The sequence below is a fragment of the Trichoderma asperellum genome, chromosome 1, assembly GCF_020647865.1.
Source record: "Trichoderma asperellum chromosome 1, complete sequence".
NCBI lineage: Eukaryota > Fungi > Ascomycota > Sordariomycetes > Hypocreales > Hypocreaceae > Trichoderma > Trichoderma asperellum.
In genome coordinates this window covers 7,221,286-7,237,227 of record NC_089415.1, presented here as the reverse complement: position 1 = coordinate 7,237,227, position 15,942 = coordinate 7,221,286, and the positions used below count along the sequence as shown (strand labels likewise).

Sequence of the window (15,942 nt, the reverse complement as noted above, 5' to 3'; positions counted from 1 at the left end):
ATAATAGTATTTAAGTATAAAGGGAGGCTAATAATATTAGCCTAGCTTAGAACTAAAATGCCTTCTATACTCTATTACTAATCGATCGCAATGCTGCTAATAGTAATGCTTTTTTATATTATCCCTTGATTCTGGAATGCAAATATCAGCCTTGCGCCTATTGGGTGCTGTGTCCGAAGCATCCGGATTAAATTCACTGGGATTCTTAACACACATTGCATTAGGAACTCTAGGTATAATATATACATATGGGTTTAAAGGTATGCTCTATACGCATGGCCTTTTGCTTTCTCTTCTTATGCCTCTAGTCTATTTTTGTGTTTTGTATAAATTCAGAAGAAAATATACTAAACATCTATATACACTCTCGGTGTGTGTTATTGTATGTAGCATACTACGCAAACTTTATAAGACCCTTCTACCGCTGACTTCAATGTGGTAGCCTAAAATGCGCTATTACAAGATTCAGCACGTACCCTAGATTATATGCGAGCTTTAAAAGTCCCCCTATTTAAAAGCTATTTCTATTTAATGAAATAGTCAATGTAAGTAAGTGGAAGTTCATCGCACGGTAGATCTGCATCCTAGTTGACCAGGTACCAGCTGTAGGAATAAAGGTAGAATGAGACATATTTCATGAAGTCCATCACGTAGTTATATATTATTGTAACCAAAGATGTGGAATTCAATGTAATGGGCATTCGCCGCGAATGATTACTCATACTACTAGTTCAAGTGATATCTAGTGTTCCATACATAGCCATGATTGCGACATTCCTCCCACATTTAGGCTGTCGGCGCGCGCTCGAATAGGAATGGACGCGGTTGTGTGGCATCGCCGCTGCTTTGGTCGGATGGCTCTTCCTTGTCTTCGTATTTTCTGTAGTACTCTTCGGCCTGCTCATCATCTACTAGCGCAACCGCAAAGACGCGCTCTTTCGTATCGGCATCAAACTCCTGAACTAGAACAATACTGCTGACCGGTTTATTGTAGATGGCAAATGTGTTGGCGTCGTCTCCCCCTATCTTAGCCCTTTCCTCACGTAGAGCATCCCTACCGACAAGAACCTCAGGATGCGCGGCGAGGAAGTTCTGGGCATCTTCCTTGTCTGTTGTAGTGTTCTGTGGCATGGCTTAGGCGAGGAGGATGCTATGCGAGATGGTTTAGCTTTGTTTCCTCGTATTTTTTTTTTTCGTGTATTTGCATGTGTAGAGATTAAATCCAGAACATGCCAATGTTATGGGATGGGGATCGAAAGCCGCGGTGCAAGGAAGTCACGGCGTTGACCTACTTAGTACGCTGCAACTCTAAAGTTACTGCTAAAGCTCTTACCTAGATCAAGATATATATGTATGTTTCAGTATCGTGTTAGCGAACTAAATGCCTCGTCATCTGCCCCAGCCTTGCTCGCAGCCAACCGCAACCAGCTACGCCTGTAAATCGAGATTGCTTTTTAGATGGTGGGAGGGCCTTGGCGGGCAAAGGATGAGGGGTTTACGAGCACTTCAAAAGTTTCGAGCTAAGTCTGGCAATAATGTTTCTCCAAATGTAAAGGCTAGAATCATGTTCAGCAAAAAATATTTGTGGCTGAAAGCTTATTAAACGGTTTGCAGTTTCCCCATGCCTGCTCTTAGCTAAAACAAATAGGGTTATTGGTTCAAGCACCGCTTAGCTGTTTTGACGCCGCTTACCACTTTAGGGATTGTATATCCACGCATGTCAAATACACTTAACTCTAACTGTTGCATACCTGCTCTCCACGCGTAGGCGAACTCAACATGTTGATTCTGAATCTTTGTTCGTTTTGTGGCAGTTTCATTCACGAATGAGTAGGCAAGTGGCTTCTCGGCTCTTCGCCATTGACGTTGCATACTAGCCGGGTGCGGATTTGGTGTAGGACGGCATTGACAGGAATGTCCGCTATATGAAAACGAATTGGTCTTCCTTTGCGCACTCACCAAGGGCTCTGATAGATTGGGTATACTGACTTCGTTTTACCTCTGATACTGTTGACCTCAAGCTCTGAAGCCACTACACAAAAGCCAAACGGTATAGGTAGAATACACTTGGTGACTGTGTCATATATATGATATGCTCTTTGCTCGGCTTTATAGTGGCATATTCATTCTTAATTATCACTATATCCAACTAAAAACGACTTGAGGTCTACTCAATTGCATTTGTATATCCCCATGTTTGCCACACATATTATGAACGTGTTACTCATGCTAGCCGTTGGCCTACACTGCTGCTTGGCGGAACAAACAGATGCACAGGAGCACCTACAAGCTGTTCCCACCGGCCGAGCTGCCCTGGACAATGCAAGGGCAAAAATCCACGACAATGACACGTTTACTACTTATCAGAAACCCGCGGATAACGTCGTCTTGATTCAAGAGTTTAATTCAACTACTAATGACCGCTTGTACGGAGTCGCCCTTGTCGACGATAAAGGCGCTGAATACTACTATGATCAATTTGTCCAAAACGACCCGGGTGGAAACAAGAAATGCAGCACAGACTGCCGCAAGGACTATGAGTGCAAGGTTGCGGCCAATGTTGGCGCGGGATCCATACATCCACTCGTGTCGCGCTGCAGCCAATTCTGTGGACGAGGATATGATTGTGTCGACGAACGTTGCCCTAGATGTGTCTACGTTGGTGGTAATTGTTTGTGGCAGCTCCGATGCAGGCCGAGAGATGGTCTTTAGTATTCCGACTTACAACTTAATTTTTATCATGCTTGGGGTTCTCTATGTTTCCATTCTAGCTATCGTACAATGGCGTGGAATTAATCTGCATAGTAGAGAATATCCGGGACTAACCAGATACAATCACAAAGTTCAATTACCGAGATTTATTACTTGGGATAGTAAGAATATTCGCAATTCAAAGTCGCTTTTAACATCTTTAATACTTATATTTTTTTAAGCTTAATATGCTTCGTTAAGCTAATATAGAAGAAATAGGTCTTAACACGAATAATATCATGGATTTACTGATGTAAATAAACAGTAGGCCATTTACGCTTTCAGAACGCTATCGTTATACTCGCTGGAGCAGCCGTGAATTGTCAAGATCGTGCCAAGCTGACGTGGTACAAGCCATTGGCTCAGCTAGGGATTTAAATATATCAGTGAGTCCTTCGTATATTAACCGTTTAGAAGTTGAAAATATTGCATCCCACAATTTGTTGTATTATTCTCATGTAAGCTGAAGCACCAGTGTTCTTGTCTGTGCAAAGCCTATATCCTTTTTTGCATTGTCTCTTTCAGGTATACAGATACTGTATACGCGTTTTACGATACGGCTCACTATGATAGTATATTTACGAGTGAATTAGAGTAAATATCTGTTGGATTATGCGAGGCTTTCCTGTTTTGCTCCAGGAAGCATACTGGATGAAATTATAAATTGCAGAGCTACCATTAATTGTTTCCGGTTTCACATTCGATTCTGGCTCCTTTCCGTGTTTGCTACGCTGTGTTGGATGCGCAATTGTCATTAGAAGCTATTGAGGCAGACAGTTACCAAACTTCCGTTACTTGTGGGTTGAAATTCCACAACTGTTCGCTCTCTCAGTCAGTTGTATCTACATGTATTGCTACATAACATACGAATCTTCCCTATTCGTGAGATAAAGCTGGAGTGTGCAAAGCTAATTGTTGCTGATTCTACGTTGAGGAAAATCGGTTTGTCGAGGTTTGTCACTCTATGTCTTGAGATGTAAATAATGCAATCCCTCTATAAACTTTATATTTTACACTAAGTTTGTAATACAAGCTTTAGCTATTTCGTCATTGCTATATGCCACTATAGATACAGCCTCAATCTTTAGCGTACAGCCGAAAAACTCATCCTGGTCGTTCACGTTATGCTTCTAGATTACTGTATGTGTCAAGCCCAGACTCATCATGACCAATTGCTCTGGAACGTAGACCACAACCACAATCTCAATGTCAATATAGCCCACTCATCCGCTTTCTCCGATTTATAGCAATTGGAATGAGACATGAAAGTCAAAGTTCGAGGTAAGAGCATCGCAGATTCTCGCACATTTAGTTACAAAATACTATACGATAGTATACCTAATTCTCAATTTATGTTTGCGCTAAAGAGTAGTCAGTATAGAGAATAACGTGAAATATACTTGTTACTTGAAATAATGGTAGATATGAAGATTTACATCAGCGAAGAGAACATCAGTGGTTACTGAATAAACTATTACAGCAGTTGCTTTGTTGAACGTTTTGTAGCTAAGTTCCCCACCTATATCTTTTCACCACCTTTTAGTATTCTACAAGCAGATGAGAGTACTTAGCTATGTATTTCTTCGGTCTTGCCTAACACTGTCTACCAAGCCAACCTCATGTCCTAGTCGTGCTAGTTCCATCATTCTACGGCGGAAATTGGAGAACTTGTGCTGCCTCAACTTGGGCTTGAATTCACAAACTCTACTACGGTTCAATCCTGACTTGCTCAACTCTAAACTTACACCGGTGCTAGAGCAACTCTCAGGTAGGCTTCGTATATCGATCCAGCCGCGTCTATGAGTCTGGAGACGTCCCATCCTTGTCGACAGGTATAGTGTATATGATCAAATACGTGTTTGAGAGACCGATGATCGATTAGGCTCTAGAACAACTCCATGTGTTAATAATGGCATAAAGTATATGAGTATAACAAGGGTGTAGCTTAAAGAGTCTTAGACACTCCTGGGCGAATGTATGAGAATGGACACTTTGAGAGCGAATTGAATTGAAGTCTTGTGCCAGCCACAATTGCGGTGCTGCATGTATCTGGATGTATTTTAGGACTTGGGATAATAACACTACTGTGGAATCCTTATGGGCATTAAAGAAGGATATCCCACAGCCAGCACCTACCAAAAATGCATAAATAGCGCCCCAGCTTCCCGCTTAAATGAAAAATAAATGAACAGAGAAAAGATTGTTTCACAGACATTTTTCTTCTTTTCGCAGACTACCCAGACCTTGTCTCATCAAATACTGTTCAACAAATCCCAAAGGGAGACAACTGTGATTTAAAATGGCCACAGCCGAGTACATTGTTAATGTCCTCAATAAGTCTGAGGAGACGCAAAACTATCTCTTCTTTAACCAACAGCCTAGCGAGTCGCAGTCTGTTGGGCAGATATACACCAATGTCTGGATCAAGTCACCTGGTGTTCCGTCTCCGAGAGGCCAAGCGAACTTTGATGTCAAAGTTGCCAATTTTGCCATTTGTGGTACAACTCCGAAACCTGTCGATTATGGTGTTGTCGTTGCCACTAGCGACTATGCCCCAGTCGAGCTGACATCCAATACAAAGCCCGGCACATCTCCCGTCATGGCGATTGTGGACGATGGCCCTCAGTTTGTTGAGCCGTACAAGACTACTAAAAAAGACAATTCTTTCGGCATCACCACCATGCCTTTCGATCCAGACAAATACAGTAAGTTAAACTCTTGCTCCATATAAACATTTAAACTAAAATACTATGGCAGCGACGGTCTACTGCGGATATGGAAAGTATAACAACCAGAATCAAGTTGTTCCAGTCGCTGTTTGGAGAGCTCAGCCAAACAAGATTTACGAACTCACTCCCGTTGTCAAATACTATGTGGCTACGGGAGACTATTCCCCCGGGACCACTGTTGACATTACTACCCTCAGTGCAGTCTCGGAAATTGACTTTACCAAGGCCAAACCAGGCCAAACCATTGCTACTATTACTCACAACAGTAACGGGACTTTTTCCCCTCCTGTTTTTAGTTACCCGGCGAAGCCAAAGCCGCTCGGTAGAATGAAGAATTGGGCAGAGATGGGAAAAGCTGAGCCCCCTGCTATCAAGAGCTATTGAAGGACGCAGTTATAGGTAGCATTTATGTTGTATGTCCTTTTTGTAAGGCGGGTACAACGTCACTCCTTATCTATAATATAGGTGCTTGGTTGTTTGTACCTTGCTTCTTAACCTAACCTTATTCATATATATAAAAAAAAAGGTAATAAAAGTTAAAGTTAATGTTTTTTTAGTTTTGCTAAAATTAATTAAATATATAAGAATTTATTTATATATTTCTTGAAAAGTTTAAATAATTAATTGCTAATAGTATAATAATATTATTAAAATAAATTTTATTATTTTTAACTATTTTTTTTTTTATAATTCAAACACAAGTTAAATATATATTTATATTATACTAGCTTTTGTAACTTTTCTTAAACTTATATATTTATATTTATTAGAAACTATTATTATATTAATTTCTTATCAATATATATTGAATAAATTTATTACTGTCGGAACGCTTGGATTAGTCAAATAGAGCATACCATAGAGGTTATAAAGAGCCTTATATTAGTACAAAGGAAAATACCGCATCGGCCTATATAAATAACTATACTTGCTGACAAATAAATGGACTGCTTTACTGAGCTTTGCAGCTAGGCTTGAATGAGCCTAGCAGCTTTATAACCCGTATTGTAATAGGCAGGAAAAAAGGCTGCATTCCAACAATTACTTAAGTATTACATACCCTTTACAGTAGTATAAATGTAACAATCTGCTATACCGTTAAGCCAAACAGGGCAAAAGATTAGGCCAATAACCACTATTGTAGCAGTTACTGTAACAGAACCAGCTGTTTATAAGGGATCTAGGCTGCTACAGAGGACTAGGTTGTAACAGTAAACTAGAATAGGTATTACAGCAGCTATCGACTAGCTCGGCAAGTTTTTGCCGGTTGATAAAAGATGGACCAACATGCAGAAAATAGTAAATTAAAAGCGCAATACAAGTAATCAACCACGGTCTAGAACACTATAGCATTGGATACTGCCTTTTACAGAAATAGAAAGACACAAGCGGGTAAAGTATGCCGATCCCTAAGGTACATAGGCATGAAATTAGAGTCAAATGCGGGCACCGCTAATGTTGGATTTAGATTAACACTATCTATCGCAAAATTGCGCAATAATTCATTTACAGATATAAATTAACTGAGGGGTATATATATTTCCCACTGGCGCCTCAGTGGTTCAAGTATAAATAAAGTAAATACAATTCACAGTTAAAGAAGCTTCAATTTCAGCAGTTGCTAGGTCATACTTTGTGGTCATTTCATGATGAGCAATATCACCAATTTCTCTTGTTCTCCCCCACAGTTACCGACAGCTTTTGATGCAACACCATTATCAATAATCGACGAAGCTAAGGCTCTCATCGACCACACCCGTACTATCTGGGATGAGGTTGCACAGAGTGTTAAGCCTAACCATGCGACGTTCGAGAATACAATTATACCTATTATTACCGATGAAAACCGGAAATATACAAGATTAAGAATTCTGAAGTTCTACAGCTCTACTTCACCAAGTAAAGAGCTACGCGATGCATCTAATTCTGCTACATCATTGTTCAATGACGCCGATGTGGAATTGTACTCTCGAGAGGATATATATGGCCTAGTTAGTGCAATTTTGAGTGATATACACCAAGAGCGGAAAAACTTAGACGACGAGTCCACTTACTACGTCGAAAAGCTACATCGAAAACTTAGACAAAATGGAAGCGGAATTACTGATGTGGAAAAAAAGCAAGCTTTCGAGCAAACTCAAAAAAAAATCCAAGAGCTAGTGAGAGAATGTACCTCAAATCTTCATGAAGACAGTTCTGGCATCTGGCTTTCCGTTGAAGAGCTTGAAGGCGTACCCGAGAAGATCCTCGCCAATCTGAAACGGGGTGAAGCCAGCCATGAGGGTCAAGTCTGGGTGAAGACGAAAATTCCACACCCGTATAAAATTATTTCACACGCAAAATCAGAAGATACTCGCAGGAAAATTTATTATGCGATGAAAAACAGGCTACCGCAAAACGTACCATTGTTTCGCGAGCTGGTTCTGTGCCGAGACGAAGTTGCCAGATTATTAGAATATCCGAATTACCTAGCTTACAAGACGGCCGATAAGATGATGAGGACACCCAAAAGAGTTATTAGTATTCTTGATGAAATCACGCAGAGAATTCGCCCACATGCTGTCGAGGCCGCCCGTGAGCTGCTGGAGTTAAAAATCAATGATGCCATTGCGCGAGGAGAGATCAAGGAGGATCAGAAACTGTTTCTTTGGGACGAAAGTTTTTACGCCAGAATACAAACACAAAACGAATCAAAAATCCGATCTACACTATCAGAATATTTCGAATTATATCATACATTGGATAACCTTTTAGGGCTCTTCGGACACATATTTGATACTCGGTTTGAGCTCATCACGCCTGAACAACAGTCTGTGCTAGGAAGCGGGAAGCCTCTTGTCTGGCATGAAGATGTTGGGATGTATGCTGTATGGGACACCAGGAAATCAGAAGAATTTCTTGGTTATGCATATTTTGATTTCTTTCCTCGTGAGGGAAAATATGGACATGGTGGATGTTATGCAATCCAATGGGGCTTTACTCAGCCAGATGGCACACGATATTATCCTTCTTGTGCTTTGGTAATGAACTATACAAAGTTGGATTCCAAACCGGTTCTGCTAAGCTTGGTGGACGTCCGAAAACTCTTTCATGAGCTGGGACATCTCCATCATTCTCTGTGCACTAAAGTCAAATATGCAACCTTATCTTATGTTGATAGGGACTTTGTGGAAGCCCCAAGCCTTATGCTTGAGCAATTCCTTTGGAAGGCCCGCCATATCAAAGATCTCTCTTACCACTACTCTTATATTTCTCCAGAGTACAAATCTGTGTGGTTTCAGGAGAATAAAGATAAAGCTGAACAGCCACCTGCGCAGTTGAGTGACAAAGATGTTGCACACCTGGCCTCATGGGATCCAAAAGCATTTATCAGTCGCGAGATTTATAACCTCTTTCTATCATACTTCGACATACTTGTTCACAGTCCTGCTACCCATGAGGAACTCGAACAGACTGATTTAGCCGAGATGTTCAATAAACTACAGGCTGACATCTTAGCAATGCATGGTGGAGAAGCAATTGGTGATGGCTGGGATTGGAGTCATGGAGAGTCTGTGTTCCGTATGATTGTCAGCGGATATGATGCTGGGTATTATACATATGTTCTGTAGGTGTCTTTGAACTTTTTCTTTTCTTTTCTTTTCTTTTCTTTTCTTTTCTTTTCTTTTCTTTTCTTTTCTTTTCTTTTCTTTTCTTTTCTTTTCTTTTCTTTTCTTTTCTTTTCTTTACAGGTAAAAGATTATATAACTAATGAAGCTATTAGTGGTCGAGTATTTGCTTTAAATATGTGGAACTGTGAGTTTAAGACAAACACTCTCGACAAAGAGGCCGGAAAGCGATTCCGGGATACTGTTTTCGAGATGGGAGGTGGGCAGCCTGAAGAGAAAACTCTAGAGAAGTATCTTGGTCAACAACCAAGTACTAGTCCTTATTTTGAATGGCTGGATATTTAACAACTTTTTATTTATACTTAGATATCATTGTAATAGTTGAACTTCGGTTCAGTATGTAATTTATATTACTTAAAGTAAACCAAAATCCTTAATTTTTTAGCGCCCAACATGGAGCTCTATAAAGCTAATATTTTATGCACAAGCAAGGCGAGGAGACATAAACAGTACAATTGTTTAACAAGAGGTGGCAATTTCAGGCATCAACTGATTATAATATAATTTACTCTGTGGGGTAATATACCTAAGGTGTAGTTGCTGCTCTTTAGGTAAAAGTATCGCAGCAATAACCCCAAATGGAAAAGTGTAGGAATAGACGCTTATCTTATATCTATTAGGAGAGGTATTTTAGTAAGAATACCCATATTTGCGCTTTATTGCTGGCTTAATTAAAACGTTCTGGGAATGTTTAACCCTAGAACACCTTGCTATTCTATTTGGGATTGAAAGGAATGTAGCTCCTCCATCCGGAGAAACCGAATAAGAATTAGTTATTAATTTTGGAAGAGATAAATTATTGCATGCATAGAGTTTGTTAATATTTTCCATTATATAACACCTCTAATTCGCGCATTTCACCTTCTTCATTGTTCTTGTTATTTAACACCACTTCAATTTTGCAAGACTATATACTTTATTTCGTTAAGCATGAGCTCTAACCATTTACCTTACTCACTTCAGTACTAGAAACCCCCTATAACTCAGCTTTGTTTATTAACTGTCTGATAGGAATGGGACCGCTCTTCATGGACTAGTCAACAATGCTGGTATAATGGGTCTAGATCTCCGCTTTTGTGCCATACAACTTGGGGTTACTCAGCTCGTACAAAATTTTATTCTAATTGTAAACCTAGTGTGATGAAAATAAGCCGAGATGCTTTCGTTGCAGTAAAGCTAACCATATATGCAAGTATACGGATAAATTTGACTTGATGCTCCGTAATCAAAACCATCGTGCAGAAAAGGCCGTAAATAAGAAATGGGGACAACGAGCAACAAGACCCATGCTTTCTCCTTCACTGCGAAGCATTAACGGCATTAGATTAACAGTATTGCAACAATTAATCCCCAGTAACTTCTCTACAATCCCTCCATCTTATCTCTTTGCGCCTGTCATGCCAACAGCTGGTTCATTCGCGCTTCATCTTTGACTTTTCAACCGCTCAAAATCGGAATACAGCAAGCGGAGGGGCACTAGATAGAATCCCTCAACTAATAGTAGCCTTATCGCCAGATTCCTAGCTATATTCCACAATATCAGCGCTTTCATTTGCAAACTTTGGTAGCAGGCTCAATTCACAGGGGGCCAAGTATATAGGTACTGCGCTTTATAACACTGCGATTTGTCGATTTGCAATGGCGATATCTAGCTGTGGTGATGGAATGATAAGGACTGAAGAGGCTCTCTTTGGTATTTTATCTTAGGTATCTTCGGGGTTTGTCGCGTCCCTTGTTTCGTAATCTGAATATTAAAAATTAAATGCAGAAAGGCTATAAACGAATTCGACGGAATTTATGCCATCCATCAGCGTGGTGCCATTTCCCTCCTAGAATATTTCTGGAATGGTGGAAATGGAATTTAATCAAGCAATTTCTATATATTCAAGACTGAAGTTAGAATAGACTGCTGTATGTATTGCAGATTATTAGCTTCTCCCTGGAAACATTTAGTATTTATATAGTCCTTTAGAAAGGCATCGAGATAGTGCACGATCATTTAAACACTTCCAATCCATGATATTTAACAAGAGCTTAATATTCAATAACCCAATACCCTCCATTATAGCAGGTCTGAAAACAAGGCTAGCATCTTCTCGTAATTTGGTGTACCTAGCCTAGTCCCATCCCGGCCGCGCTTCAAAGCCGCTTGTCCCGCAGCCCGGATTATTACCCTGATGTTTATTTGTTTTATTATTAACATCCATTAAGTAAGCTAGTTATATAAATCCCTGCTGGGTAATAAGACGGTAGAAGCCGCAGGTTTAGAGTCTGCGTTTGCTATATATTATATAAAATAAAGGAAAGTTTTAATGTTAATTTATATTTTAAAGGGCAGGGCCATAGGGGCTTATATCCTTCACTAATATCTAAAAATGTTTATATCCTTTAGGTTTTAATAAGTAAGTAAAGGGGGTAATGCCTATTTAAAGGTCTTTTTTAAAAACTTTCAATAAAAAGGGTTTAACCATCCTGCATTCTATAAAATAGCCTTATATTTTTAACTTACTACACTTGCAGATAGACCTAGTGCTGTATTTAAATCTTTTATAATACTTTATAAAGTCTTTATATCCTGTCTTTTTATATACAGCCTGTAAAGTATAGCCTTTAATAGCTATAGTTCTAGAGGTTTAAAGAGGGCATCTAGTCGCTAATGTCTATAGTAAGGTAGTTAGTTTTAGTCCCAGTCTAGCTCTTAAAGCTATCTTCTTTTACTTCTAGCCTACCTTTTAATATAGGTTATTATAGCAGTTTTAAATAGTAATATTAGAAGCTTTAACCCTTCCTTTATAAATTTATCTACTACTTTATTACTATAAATATCTTTATATTCTAGTACCTAGGCTACTTTAATAAAGGTATTTAATAAAAGGTCTTTGGCTACTTTTCTAAAGCCTATATAGGCTTTTTATATAAAGGCTAGGGTAAGGCCAAAGATACTATTTATAACTGCTAAGTTATTTAAAAAGAGGATAAGCTCTTTAATATCTAGGTTAAATTAAATATATTCTTTAGTAAGTTTAATTGCTTTAAAAGCTTTAACTACTTCTATATTATATACCTCTGCATTAAGGAGGCATTTATTTATTTTAATAGCATAAGCCTAGTAAAAAGTAACTGCTCTTTATTTAATATTACTAAGCTTATTCTATAAACTATTTAAATATATAACAAAGGTAAAGCTAGAGAGGCTGTTTAAGAGTTTAAGGTGTCTTTTAGCAGCTTTATCTTTTATAAACCTTTGAAAATCCAGGCCTAGGAGGACAGCACTATTATTATAAGTAAAAAAGGAGGGCCTAACCATACAGCCTGCCAGTAAGGTCATTTACTAAAGCCTAGTTATTAAAGCCCCTGCAATTTTTCTATCTACTCTTTTACTTATAGGGTGGTTTCTATCTAGATATATAAACCTAGCCTTAATCTAGACTCTTACTTATGCAATAGCCAGTAAGGCCTTTAGAAAGCCTAATTCTCTATATATAATTTCTAAGTTAGTGGTTTTCTATACAGGGACTACTACTTTAGCTGCAGTTTTAAAGGCTTTATTTAGCTTCTTAATTAAATTATCTATGCCAGTACTTATAGTCTTAAAAAAATCTAACTAGCATTATCTAGTATCCCCTGGCCACTATACATCCAGCCTATATAAAGCAACCGAGATAATATATACTTTAGCAGCCATGGCTACTATATTTAATAAAGACCCTTTAATTATTTTATTAAAGGATTTTAAAAAGTTAGCTGCCTTAAGGGCTTTTTCTATAATAACCTTAATATACTTCTTAAATAAAAGTCTAAAGTTTAGGTATATACCTAGCTATTTTATTAAGTCTTAAAGGGAAATAGGTTAGCTTTTAAAGTTAATATTATTAAGGTAGGTTTTCTTTTATATATAGTAGAAGTAGACTAACTTAGCCTTATCTAGGTTAAAGAATACTATATTCCATCAGCCTTAATCCAGGGTATCCTCTAGCTCTTACTACAGTATTCTAATAGTTTCTTTTATATTCTTTCTAATGGCTATAATGCCTATATTATCTATATAGCTAAATCTAGTATTAAGGTTATTAAGTTAAAAAATAAGGCAGAAGTATAGTATAAAGATAATTAAAGAGATAGAGGACTTTTATAAGGCGCTGTATTCTAGGCTTATGCCTTATAGCTTAAAGCTATACCTATAGTAAACTAGCGCTTTATAGTTACTTATAAAAAAGTCTACCTAAAGAATAAAAAGCTTAAGCTAGCTTTATTTTTTAAATTTAAAGACTAGTTTATTATATATAATAATATTAAACGCCCTAGCTATATTAAAGGTAAGCAGTAAGGCAACCAATCCTTTAGCAAGGGCTGCCTTAATGTTATAGATTAAATAGGCCACCAGGTCTAACGCTGCCTGTTTAAAAAGTATATTAAAATATTATTTTAGTAGTTTTTTATATTTTAAGGCTAGTAAAGATATTCTTTAAGTAAAAAGTCTCTTTAGCCCTTTGCTAATATAAAATAGCAGTAAAATTAATTTATACCCTTTATATATAGTATATGCCTTTTTAAGTTTACTAGGCTTAAGGATAATAGTTACTTTAGTACTTTTAAAGAAAAGTAAATAATATCTAATACTAAGGCACCCCTAAAAGAGGTCTATAATAAAGCTACTAACTGCCGGCCAGGCAAGCTATAAAAGTGCTACTAATATTCCATCTGCCCTTAGGGCAGTGTTGCCAGAGCCTATAGTAGCCTTCCTGGCCTCCTTCTCTATAACTTCTATATTTTATTTAATTTTCTTATTAAAAGGGAAGTCCCTGTCCTAAAGATTTAAAATATCTTTTTCTATAGTTTTTCTTTTAAATAGCTTATCTTTAAGGTAGGTTGCCCTTTTAATAAAGTTAAAGATACTTTTATTTTTATTTATTAATAAAGGGGGCTAGAAATAGTTAGTGGCTTTCTGCTACTTAGCTAGAGACTAGATGTTTTTGTCTGTGCTTGCTTCTATAATAATTTTATTTTAATAAGCTCTTTGTGACGTTCTGATCCTATACCTGGTATAGGGTAGCTAGTTCCTAAGGGATAAACCTTTAACATTGGGTTTATATTAATAAAGAGATATAAGGGATTTTATAAGCAGTTTTAGTTATATAGCTAATAACTTTAAATAAAAGTTTAATTTAATTATTATATAAATGCTATATTAATAATTAATTATTTAAGCTATATTTAATAAATATAATAAATAATCTTATATAGTAAGTTATTTTATAAGGCTTATAATTTTAATTATAATCCTTTTATAATAGCTTATTTTTATAATAGTAATTTATTTAAAATAGCTTACTCTTAAAGCTATAATCCTTTTTTTAATTAACTTATTAATCTATAGTATATCTAGAGTATATATTTTATAGTTTTAGGTTATAATATAATGCCCCCTCTTTATTAGTTTTATCCTTAAGGCTATATATATAATAATATATAATTTATAAATATATTATCTTTTTTATATTTATAGTTTTATAAACTTACTTTCTTAAAGATATTATTATAATTAATAAAGTATTTAAGTTTATTTTATAAAACCTATAAATATAATATTTTTATATTATATATTTTATTTAATAAATTTAATTTAAATATATTATATATATATTATTTTTAAAAGAAGGTTTTTTATTATATAATTAAAGATTTTTTTTATTATTATAAATATATAAAATATAGCTGTTTTTATAATAATATATTAATTATATTTTCTTATAAGTAGATATTTTTCTTTTATTATATAATAGTTAATTTTTTTTTTTAATAATAAAAGTATTAAATTAATATAAAAAATTAAAGGCTAAAAAAAAGGCAGTAGGTAAAGCCCTGGAGTTTCTTTAAGCTTAGCTTTTTAAGTTATAGTTAAAGCTATTTAAGGCTATAAATTAATTATTTTATATTTATTATACTAAAAGTTAAATAAAAGAGTATAGTAAAGAGTTAATTTATTATAAAATGCAGGAATTAAATAAAAAGAATAAAATAGTAAATAATCTTTAATAGTTAAGGGTTTTTAATAATATTAACTAGCCTTTTTTAGGTATTAGGCTTAAGTTTATTAATTTAAGTTCTTTAGTTCTATAGTTTAAAAAAACTTCTTTATTAGCTTTTAAAAGCTAAAGTATTTAATAGGTTTTTATAAATTTTTAAATTTTAAGTATTTTTTTTATTTAATAAAGTATTTAATATTTTAAGTTTTAAAGTTTTAATATATAATAATAATATTTTTAATTTTATATTCTTTTTCTTAAGTTTTTATAATAATTTTATTTAAAATAAATCTTTTAGTTTTTTTATTAATTTATGCTTTTTTAAGTTATAATATATAAAAAACTAGGTTTTATATTTTTATTATATTTAATAAAGCTAGCTTATAGTTAATTTCTTTAATTTATTTTAAAATTTTATAAGGTTTTATTTTTTTAATATTAAGTTTATTATTTAGTTTATTTATTTTAATATTTAATAGTTTATAGCTTTATAAGTATTATAGTAAGTAAACTATATTTCCTTTTTAAAAAATTAATTTTATAATTTTATTTTTATTTATATATTTTTTTATATATTTACTAATAAACTTAAGTTATATATATATTTTTTTATATAAATTAATTATTAATTTAGCTTATAATTATATTTTCTTTAAATTAAGTTTATTTTATAGTAGTTTAAATACTTTTAATATAAATTTATAATTTATAAAAAAAAGCATTAGTTTTATAGATTTTAATAATATATTATTATAATATAGTTAAGCT

The 15,942-nt window shown here is 35.2% G+C and overlaps 4 protein-coding genes across 4 annotated transcripts; 3 read left to right on the top strand and 1 right to left on the bottom strand.

Annotated features, from left to right (window-relative positions):
- Positions 1–678: 678 nt before the first annotated feature.
- TrAFT101_002299 (uncharacterized protein) lies at positions 679–1,588 on the bottom strand. Its single transcript, XM_066126558.1, has 2 exons — positions 1,293–1,588; positions 679–1,150 (listed from the first exon to the last, which is right to left on the bottom strand). Exon 2 carries the CDS (start codon positions 1,129–1,131, stop codon positions 787–789), a length of 345 nt encoding a protein of 114 aa, XP_065982661.1. The 5' UTR covers positions 1,132–1,150; positions 1,293–1,588; the 3' UTR covers positions 679–786.
- Positions 1,589–2,006: 418 nt separating this feature from the next.
- On the top strand, positions 2,007–2,900 carry TrAFT101_002298 (uncharacterized protein). The gene has a single exon (XM_024909175.2). The coding sequence runs from the start codon at positions 2,194–2,196 to the stop codon at positions 2,710–2,712; it is 519 nt and encodes a 172-aa protein (XP_024754539.1). The 5' UTR covers positions 2,007–2,193; the 3' UTR covers positions 2,713–2,900.
- Positions 2,901–4,952: 2,052 nt separating this feature from the next.
- On the top strand, positions 4,953–5,982 carry TrAFT101_002297 (uncharacterized protein). Its single transcript, XM_024901555.2, has 2 exons — positions 4,953–5,456; positions 5,509–5,982. Exons 1-2 carry the CDS (start codon positions 5,051–5,053, stop codon positions 5,862–5,864), a joined length of 762 nt encoding a protein of 253 aa, XP_024754538.1. The 5' UTR covers positions 4,953–5,050; the 3' UTR covers positions 5,865–5,982.
- Positions 5,983–7,074: 1,092 nt separating this feature from the next.
- TrAFT101_002296 (uncharacterized protein) lies at positions 7,075–9,612 on the top strand. The gene is made up of 2 exons (XM_024902921.2): positions 7,075–9,087; positions 9,244–9,612. Exons 1-2 carry the CDS (start codon positions 7,127–7,129, stop codon positions 9,431–9,433), a joined length of 2,151 nt encoding a protein of 716 aa, XP_024754537.1. The 5' UTR covers positions 7,075–7,126; the 3' UTR covers positions 9,434–9,612.
- The last annotated feature ends 6,330 nt before the right edge of the window (positions 9,613–15,942 follow it).